The sequence below is a fragment of the Antedon mediterranea genome, chromosome 3 (assembly GCF_964355755.1).
Source record: "Antedon mediterranea chromosome 3, ecAntMedi1.1, whole genome shotgun sequence".
In the NCBI taxonomy this organism is placed as follows: Eukaryota; Metazoa; Echinodermata; class Crinoidea; order Comatulida; family Antedonidae; genus Antedon; species Antedon mediterranea.
The window spans coordinates 8946668-8957482 of record NC_092672.1 but is presented as its reverse complement, the minus strand read 5'-3'; the positions used below and the strand labels follow the sequence as shown (position 1 = coordinate 8957482).

Below are 10815 nucleotides of genomic sequence, written 5' to 3'. Positions count from 1 at the left end.
GTCTACGTAACGTTTAACATTTAATTATCTTCTCCAATCCACAGTAAATGCAGGCCCTACACAGCTTCCTGAAGTGATTAGGTTTTGACGACGACTTTTGAACCTTCTCATCTAGCCCTATATATAAATTTACAACTTGGCAAAATTCGGTAAGTCGCGCCTTGCTTCTAGAATTTGTACTCGATGGTATATGACATGGAGGTATAAAGTTGGTTCGTACATTCAGTTCCTAAGGGAAATACACGATTTTTAATAATTTTTATGGAAAATATGTTTTGTTAAAAAAGTGTGTTGGTTAATCGCAAACATAGACAAAATCTAACATAGTTATTAAATTATAAATCACATCATGCCCATTTTTTTACCAGTTAATTGTATAATATAAATACACAATTTTCAATCAAAATATTTATTAAAAATATGTTTTTGTAACCATAGAAATATGTAAAAAATAAAAATATGTTGAATCGTAAACATTATTTGCACGATAAATTTTCTTTTTCAAACTGTCGAAATTACATCATGTGTTCATTGAAGAATTTGATTCTGATAATTTTCTTTTATATTTTCTTCCATGACTGTAGAGATTAAATACCTGTTGATAAATAATAATTTAAAATTAAAATAAATTCACTTCTAAAATAATCTGTATTCATTAAAAAAAATAAATGTTAACTGAAGAAAATGCAAACATAGATTTTTATAGCAGTATAACAGTTTTTAAATTAATCAATTAAAACTAAAAACCTACAAAATATGATTCTTTTCATACTTTATTAAAAAACATAATCTTGAATTAATAACCACAGAATATCCCTTGAAAATAAGTGGACCTGTCCATAATGTATAAAAATGTGAACTCATTTTGTGACAAGTGTCGGAAGTAATTCCCAGGGTGCCAATTGGTTGACTACATAACTCATCGTGTCTATTTATTCGTTTCTGTAAACGACGACAATGTATTATAGTCCTGTGGTACGTACATTGTAAAATCGCCAGTTTTTTTTTTCCGTTTTTTACGTTGAAATTACTATGTATTCGAGGACCATTTGTGGGCACGAAGCCAAATAGCTAGTGCAATTCAATTACAGTACTCCTTAAATTGTATATAAAATTATATGTAGGCCTACTTTTTTATTTTTTATTTTAAACATAAAATAATAATTACAAAAAACATAGAAATATAATATATATATATATGAAATACAAGACACGAAGCCGAGGAGAGACAAAAGCATTAAACAAAACGCTGTCACCGGTAAGGTGTGTCTCTCCAACACAAAAATTACAAATAACAAGAATATATACTAAAATAACAACAAGACATTCATTTCATTTTAAAAAGTTAAAAAGTTTCTCTCCGACATTTAAAATATAGCTTTAGAGATAATTTAAAATTAATAAATGAACCATTAACAATAGTACTGTATACTAAAATATCAGAAATAATTAATGCTCGCCGATGAAAAAGGTCTACGTATTTCAAAATTAAGTATCCGATTGATTGACTTTGACTGGGAATTTAATTTATACCTAATTTTATATTATAAACGTAACACACGTATTTAACACGTTGATAAATGTCTATAAAATAAAATCTTGGTTTTAAAAATCCTGATCGGGCTCATGAGTCACTCGTCGTTTGAATATGATGAGTGGTCTCGTCCGACGGAATCTTGATCACTTCCTTTCATATTTTTTCAAGGAGACTAGACGATGTTGGCCGCCTGAAAAAAGGTAATATGTTTGTTGTTGAATGTGCCATTTTAATGTCACACAGCAGTTTTCAATTATTACACAATATTGGATTGAAAACAATTATTATAATTATTTATAAAACCATTTATTATGTCATTAACACGTAAACCAAACCCTCCCCCCCCCCCCTCCCTACTTTTTTTTAAATTTACGGAAAAATTTAACTTTAATCAAACGTCAAAATAACCTGTTAAAAAGTCTGATTATTAGTTTTCATTTTGTGTGATAATACAGTCTTTTTTAAAAAGTACGATCCTATTATAGATAATCCTCCTACAAGATAATTCTTTTGGTCCTCTTAAAATCTTGGTGGCGCTCTGGCTGCATGGTAAACCGTAAAATTGTCTGCGAAATTTAAAATCTTCTCAGCCAGCTAGTTTTTGCATGCTAGGCTAGGCTAGCTATCGTATTCTGCTTATAAAGTGTCATAAACATAATTATAAAAAGCTTAATTATGAAGAATAAGAGCTTAAGTATATTTATACTTACATGTATACTTTCACAGGGTTATGCTGGTATTCTTAGTTGGATTTGGAGTAAATCTAATCCTAGGCCTGATGAATCTCCACAACATGGCCACCACCAGCTGGGAGGTGAGGTTTCACTGAACTTGATGAATAAACGTGTACCGTTTGAACTTAAAACGGTCGAAGAGAAGTTTTTAGCAAGCGGAACAGCATTGATCCAATTATCTGAACTAGATAGTTGTCAGCATAAGGTTTGGAAATAACTTTCTATATCTTTATTTTATTGGTTTTTAAGTAAGATACTTGCTTGGAATTAATTAAATAAATAAATATTATAATAGGGCCTAGCTAGGGGCCATATAGGCCTAGGCCGTACTATCCTAATTAGTAATAAGAATAAATAATGGCCTCATAGACTAGGGCCTAGGCCTAAAATAGGGCCCTATACTAGGCTAGGCCTAGTTAGTTAGGCCCTGCCCTTTCTACTCGGATTCCACTCTCTAATCTAGTAGGTAGGCCTAGTATACTCTATTATATTAGTTTTTTAGGCCAAACCAATAATTAGACTGAGTAATTCTCCTAGGCTAGCTAGGCCTCACCTACTTAGAAGTTACATCATTAAATAATACTATATATAGGCAGGAGCACATATGAATGCATGCAAGTCAACAATGTACTGTACTAACAACTGTACCGCGGTCGAGTATTTAAACTTTCAACTTTATTTCCATCAACATGCTAAAGACAATAATACATTTATTTACATCATAAAATTTACATAAAAATCACATTAAATAATAAATTTACATTTCAATAGAGAACCACGCCAGTGTTAAAGAATATATTTCCTGTTGTTTGTTCACAGGAAAAGGGCCCCCTTATGCCTAAGGGGGTCCTTTAAATGTTGTCCCATGAGGTGTTCTACTATTAGTATATTTTTATTTATTACAGGTAATTGCAGATTTGAATACTCTTTGTGAACATATTACAGAGGAACAACTTGCTAAGTTGGGTGTTTCTCTACTTAACTGCCAATCAAAAGCAGAGGGACGGCCCACATATGTTTGTACAGAGGAAATGGTAATTTTCATTTATTTTCAATATTGTACAAGAAGCTATTTAAGACTAGAGGTAGTTGAATAGTCAGTTCCTATTTGTGTTCTTTTTCTTCCATATTGTGTCCTTGTTCTACCATCTCACTTTTTGTGATGTTGTCTTCCCAGTTTTACAATGATATTACGGTCACCTGTATGTGGACAACCAAGAAGTTATGCACTTGAAAATTGTATGACCACTATAAGACCTCATGGAGAGGTGCATCATTTGTCCGATGTGCATCATACCTTATGAATACCTTGACACACCAGTCTTACCTTTAGGTGACTTATGACGCACTCATTGTGAGCATGTTGTTTATTATATAGTGGGTGGCACACCATTGTACGGATCACCTAGGTTTTTTTACGCACTCCTGTGTCAATAATTATTTGTATATGATGCAACTTTCCGGGGGGTCGTATAGTGGATCATACAATTGACAAGTCCATTGCCAAACAATTTTGTCCGATATGTCGTGCAATTCTTAATTCTAGATATTTCCCTTGGTTGTTTACTGGAGGTGATTGCTTACTACCACATAATGCACTTATTAAATAGAAAGAACAAGTTATATTTGAAAACAGTTTTTCACCTAAAAAAAAAATTCAATAAATTCAGAAACAAAAACCTACATACAAATTACAATGCAGTATGAGCATGCTTTTTCTCTTTTGCTAGACTGTTTCAGAGTGCACAGGACCAATGGACCCAAATACCTGGAATGCTTACCACATCGTCAGCAACCGAGCGCGCTCTGTTTGCTACTCCGTAAGGCAGCAACAGTTTCAGAGTAAAACCGAACAGACCGTAAACACATTAGCATCAAGTGCCGAGAACCAGTTGTACATTATGAAGTTTTTACAGGTATGAACATACTCTACTTTTCAAACCTCAATTAACATTATATTTGGTTTTGTTATTAAATTAAAATAGAGATCTAAATGAATGATCAGCCAGACTAGATTATAAGAAATCAAGCAGTACAGGGCCTTGAATTTAGATTGTACTGTGTATATTTTAAGGCTTTAAATGACATAAAACAATAATTAATTTACTAATCAATTCACCCACTAGCCATATTTTCTGTCTAAAGACTTTATTCACTAGGTGAATCGAATTCATGCATTTATATCTCCATCTTTGAGCAAAATGAGTAGTTGGAATTGTTTCTACTTATTTTGAAGTGTAAAATTGCACAACTAATCACTCACACATTCATGAGCACAAATTTAACCAATCGGGGCTCAGGAAATAAGTTGTCACACATACATGAGCACAAATTGAACAGCTCAGAAGGTATGCGATGGAAATAAACCCCAAATAATGAATAGGATTATGAAATTTACTCTAAATGTTTCATAGCAAAATACATCTTTATCCCTGTTTGTGTCTAAAAAATGCCAATGGGGGAAAAAAAAATAGATACAAGCATTTCTCAACTGATTTGTGTTATAATATCAACCAAATAATATTCCGGTTCATCTGGCCTGGAGAAAGCTGCAGATGCTTGCTCATATCTACATCATCATCATCATCATGGTTTAATGTTATTACATTCCTTACAGCCCCCCTTGTGTGAAATAGTTCATTACCTTTATTTTTAGGAAGGCCAAGAGTCGCTGAATGGTATGGCAAAGGAAACCTTTGAAACAATCTCTGAGAGTCAAGGAGAATTGATGTCCCAACATGATGAACTGAAGACCTCGCAGACCGAATTGCACCAAAACATTGAACATAACATGAAGGAACTGACCAAAGAGAAGGCATTGATTGCATCCGGCCACAAGGAACTTGCTGAGATGACGCAGGCAATTCGCCAACAATTAGGTATTATCATAGAAAACACAATTATATTGAAATTTGATGATTTTTGTCATTAAATTGAATTAGACCAACACTATATCAAAGCCTTAAACTAGTGCGGCAGGCCAAGTGCTCATCATCAATTCTTTGTGCTATTGACTTGTCAATAACAATCGTTGAAGGAATGGATTATTTGGCCGTGCTGCATTTTTGTCTGAAATTGGTCCACTTAAAAGAAAGAATTTTTTAGAAATATCCCCACCCCTATTAATTAAAATTCTTGCCTTTTTTATAGCCTTTCTACTCCTCAGAAAAGTTTATAATCTCTGCAGGCCTTTCTCTTTCTGAAGCTCTGTCTACACTATCAAACTAGTTTGAAAAAGTGTGATGTGCCCAAATATGGTAGTGATATGACATCATGTCTACATATATATATATATATATATGGGCACATCACCATTTTTTGTCACATAAAGTTTGATAGGATATACAGAGCTTAATGAGTTTTTTAACATTGCACTGCGAAAAACTAGTGTGTGAAAGCATATTAACTATGTTGATCCATATCAGTTTGTTAATATTTTCTTACATTTGTGTTGTACCAAGTGAATCAGATTTAGTATACAGCTACTTTTTGTAAATGGTATTTGTGTAGATAATGTTTCGTCATTTTGTATTCTTCAGACATTGCTACCAAACAGTTATTTTCACAAGGGGATGATCACCGACAAAATCACCAACAACTGCTCAAAGATCTTCTAAATATTCAGAATAAAGCCAAGCTTGTTTGGAATAGATTAGGCAAGTAGAAAGTTCAAGGAAGAGTGACCAAGTCTGGTGTTTTCGGTGCTGAACTGTAAATTAAACCTAAAGCGTGGTTCCCACTAGCGACGCAGCACAAGGACGTAACGCAACGCAAGTGAATTGACCAATCACAAGCGATGGCTAACTGTCTATAACTTCGCTTGTCATTGGTTAAAACGTTTGCGTGTTTTTACGTCCTTGCGTTACGTTCTAGTGGGAAACCACCTCACGAAGATGTATTGTTTCACTTTCATAAAAAGACAGTTAATTTTAACCAAAAACAATTGTCTACCAGACCATTTAAGTATTTTTGGCTTTAGATTTTTCAGGTAAATAATTTTGTTTTTGGTCTAAGTAAATAACTATTATGTGACATTAAAATGTCATTCACCAAACAATGGGACAATATCATCTAAAGATGTATTATTTTTTTTTAAACTTGTTTTGCAAAAAAAATTATATAATAATACTTTTTTCCACATTTTTTTTCTTCTTCGGTCAGATGAGAATATGCAGCATGTTACCATGTATCAAGATGAGACGTCTCAGTACTACCAGGATGCAATGGACAATATGAAGAAGATGAATGATACGGTTATCCATCTTGTCAATCGAGTCAACGATATGCAGAACGGTATTGATAAACAACTCACATGGCTATTCGACCTGCTGAAAAGTACTGGTATGAAACGCACTACATAAACTTTTTTAATCTATGTTATACCGCATAGATGCCTTGGTGAATATACCAATCCGTCTTTCAACTCATCATATATTCTCCATTCAACTCATTTATTTGAATATTTACCAATGATCAGGACAGAAAAAATATGGATTTACAGGCCCGGTGGGATAGTTAAAAATAACCTTAAAAATGAACCCTGACATGTCAAAATTGAGCACTGTATGTCATTGTGGTTGTCATGGGCATACTGTCCGAGTATAGAAATATATAATAATAATACGTTGATCTTATATAGCACATAATGCACAAAGCATCTAAGCGCTTCACATTATTACTCCGGTCATGTTTTGGATCAAACATGTCTGAGAACATGCTCCCATAATGTTACAGCCAGTAATCAGCGGATTTGTGTTTTAACCAGCCTATACCAGGTACCCATTTGTACACCTGGGTGAGGGAGGCAGTGTCTTGCCTCAGGACACAAGCAATGTGACAAGCTTTGGATTCGACCTTAAAATCTCACGACCAGTAGTCCAACGTCCATCACGCTGTGCCACATGCCTAAAATGGCAAAATTAGCACTGGGGTCTTGTTAGAAGTGTTGTCAAAACAATATAGTTTATCTGATAAAACTCCTAGAAAGTAGGAAGCCTTTTGTCATTTTTCCCCCAACTGATAAGTGTTTCTTTCCGTCTTCTCTCGTCAGGTGCAAGCCTTGATGTTGTATCAAGCTGTGTTAAACACACCTGTTACTTCTTATTAGCAGCCATTGCCGTCAATTTTGTGTACACACCAGTGTTCCCCCGCATCGTTCTACTGGCAATTGTTCCTTTGAACGCTATGGCAGAAATTGGACATATGCCATGTCTGGACTTTATTTCTATCACCGTCCTTCTTTGCATAACCATTATCTGTAAGTTTTTAATTTTTTTTGTGTTACATCGCAATCAACAGAAGTATATTAGTAAGAATAGAATTTGCTGGAGATACAGATATGAGCATGGTGCGGTTATGGTAGTCTTTGTTCTATAGTCAAACTCTCTCTGAAAATCTCTTTTATCCATTGGCTTTCTGGATATCACAAACACAGCGTATCTAAATAATACTGAAAATTGTTTAAGCTATAGCGACTATTTCCTTATTCACTACATATAAATGGTTTGATCTCCTGATTTATTACGCGTTTTCATACACGCATGTGCAAACCGTGAGAAATCATGGGAAAAAGTTGCACGCTATTTGATTACTATGATTGGTCACTTTAATACCAGGGCAATACAATTGCGCGCAGTAACATCTCGAGACATCTTAGAACAAAAAACAGGTCTGTCATCTGTGTGTTTTTACAAATTGTCTTCACACTATGCAAACCTTATTACAAGCTGTTACTTTTTGTGAAAAAGTGTCTGTTTCCAAATATTTTCGTTACACATCAAATTCTGTATAGGTTTTGTATTACTGTATGTTACATTTGTACAGTATTGTCTGGTATAATTACTGTACATTTGTACAGTATTGTCTGGTATAATTACTGTACATTTGTACAATATTGTCTGGTATAATTACTGTAATGTGTTATTACATATTATTTACACATGTTAGATAGAAATGTCAATGATGTTTTTTTTCTCATTTTAAATGTTATCTAGTGAATTGGTTTGTGATTTGGTTGTATTGGTTTAATGATCAAAATAGACAACAAGAACCAAAAGCACTGCATATGTTTTATCCAGTTAAACAGTCACCAGAGCATCTAGGAGCTGCATCAATAGAAAGGTATCATTATTGAGTGTTATCTATCCAGGGTTGCTACTGCAATAGGAAGATTTCAATTTGCGACGACCGACAACCAGACTACTGCATGTTAGTTCATTGTGCACATGCGGAAATATTGGGATGTGTGGCCTTACTCCACAACTCAAAATATATATTTGATGGTTTCTAGGTCAAGACGTCTTCGGTAGTCGCAAATTGAAAGCTCCCTATTAATATCATAGCCATAGCAGAACATTTTCTCATAAGTAATATAGGGTACTTCAATACTGTATCCATAATAGAGCCAACTCAAAAAAGTAATACAGTCCATCATGATTCAATATTTCAAACTTTATTTGTTCATCTTTAGAAATAAAATTATTTACAGTACTACCAAATAAGGATTGTGTACTAATATTATTTCAATATAGTTTTATTTGTCTTATGTTACGTATTGCTTAAAACAGAAATGAAACTAATAAGTATGGTCACATATCATTTTATAAACCATCACCAAGCATAGTTAGTATACGTACGTCCTTAAATCCAATATGGCGGCCACCATTGGTGCAAAATGATGCCCAAAATATTTGAAATTGTAGAAAAGGTTATATTGATGTATTAAGCCTCACGATAGGCCAGCTCAAAGGTGTCCAGTAAAGAACTACATATATCAATGAGAGAGTTGTTGACTGTATTTGTTTTATTTCAGATTGAAGTTCGGCAGCGTTGACAGTACGACAGATTTTTATCCCAACTCGGACAACTCCAGCCTCTGTGATTCAACCTATGTTTCAAACTCAACAAGAATCCTGGCATCTTCCACTGATCACTCAAATGCAGACACCACCCTGTCACCAAACACGCCCATCATGCCAATACTGGAGAGTACGCATATGGATAACATCTCAAGACTTCCTGATACAACTCCAATGCCAACTGGAGAGGAGCTTGCGAATAGTTTTGGAGTCATCAATCCTGCCAGAAGGCATCTAGGATCAGCAATGGATACAGTTACACCTGGTACTCATAACCAGAAGCTAATTGAAGCTACCAAAAGAAGGTTATTATATATTACTATACACTACTATTACAAGTAAAGGTTTTTTAATGACCAAGAAAGAGATGAATGTATTAGATTGAAGTGTTAAGGATTTGATAAAGTGGTGTAAATTAGGGAGAAGGGCCCCTGGTTTTGTACTTTCAAGGGGCCATCTAACATCGCTGGGCAGTTGTATTGCCATGGGTTACTCATGCTCTAGAACCCCTTAAGCTCTGGGTTTAATCAGTGACTTATCATAGCAGTGAGTGCTTACAGAAAGCCAAAGTGGGTGTGATAAGAAAGGAACATTTAAAAAGGGGGTAACAAAGTATAAAGGCTGGATGATTCAAGAATTGTGTGAGAGGCATAGACTAATTGAAAGTCCTCAAGTTAAAATCTTGCCTGCTCTATGATTTTGTTGTCATTTTGTAGGTCCTGTACTTGGTGAATGGATTACCACAAAATTATTTTTTGCAATGCTTTTATTGGGTAATACTAATCTGAACATTTTTCTGAATTTTCTTTTTCCATTAGGAACACGATGAGTCCAAATCGGCAGCCTTGCACTGGAGTCACCAAGACTGGACAACCGTGTAAGCTTACTTGTCCAGTTGGAAAATCTTTTTGTTACCGACATTCTGAACAACCCCTCAGTCGCAAATGAGGGAATAATTAATGGCCGTAGCCACCAGTACGACTGGGGCTTTTGACAATAGCATAGAGATTGTTCTCTTCTGCATTACTGTACTACTTCTCGTGACTAAATAATAGCAATATTGTCTCTGTGTCTATCAACATATTGAGTTTTCTATAATAATGGGAACATATTAGTCTTCTTGTTTTTTATAATAATTGTAACTGTGAAAATTGTCCTAAAAGTAATAAATGATGTATTAATTCAATTATCTGATACTGTAATTGTATATATTGACAGGGCTATAAATAAGCCATTTAAAATAAAAGAAATTAAAAATGTATTAGAGATAGGCTATGCATTGGTAACATTGTACTGTAGTGTGTTTGTAATGTGTTGATTGGCACTACACATACTGTGTATATAGATAATACTATTTAGGCCTATTGTATGGTAACCATATATTATTACAGTAGTTAATGCGTTGATTGGCACTACACATACTGTGTATATAGATAATACTATTTAGGCCTATTGTATTGTAACCATATATTATTACAGTAGTATTAAATGTGATTATTGCAATATTTTTTTAAATCTTGTTTAACAATTTTGAATTTAATTTAATACTATAATGGAGGATGTGGGGGTAGGGTTAGATTATATAAAGTTAGTTTAATTGTTATTTGATTACTTTATTTATGTTATACATTGTCAATTATTCAATTAATATTTTTATACCTATAGATTTATCAATTCAAGTTATGAT

At 33.9% G+C, this 10815-nt stretch overlaps 1 protein-coding gene across 1 annotated transcript; it reads left to right on the top strand.

The window, feature by feature from the left end:
* Window positions 1-2151: 2151 nt before the first annotated feature.
* Window positions 2152-10815, top strand: LOC140043524 (protein brambleberry-like). The gene is made up of 10 exons (XM_072088049.1): window positions 2152-2476; window positions 3177-3305; window positions 4002-4187; window positions 4928-5150; window positions 5811-5927; window positions 6433-6612; window positions 7322-7528; window positions 8265-8391; window positions 9083-9433; window positions 9947-10815. The coding sequence occupies exons 1-10, from the start codon at window positions 2213-2215 to the stop codon at window positions 10074-10076; spliced, it is 1914 nt and encodes a 637-aa protein (XP_071944150.1). The 5' UTR covers window positions 2152-2212; the 3' UTR covers window positions 10077-10815.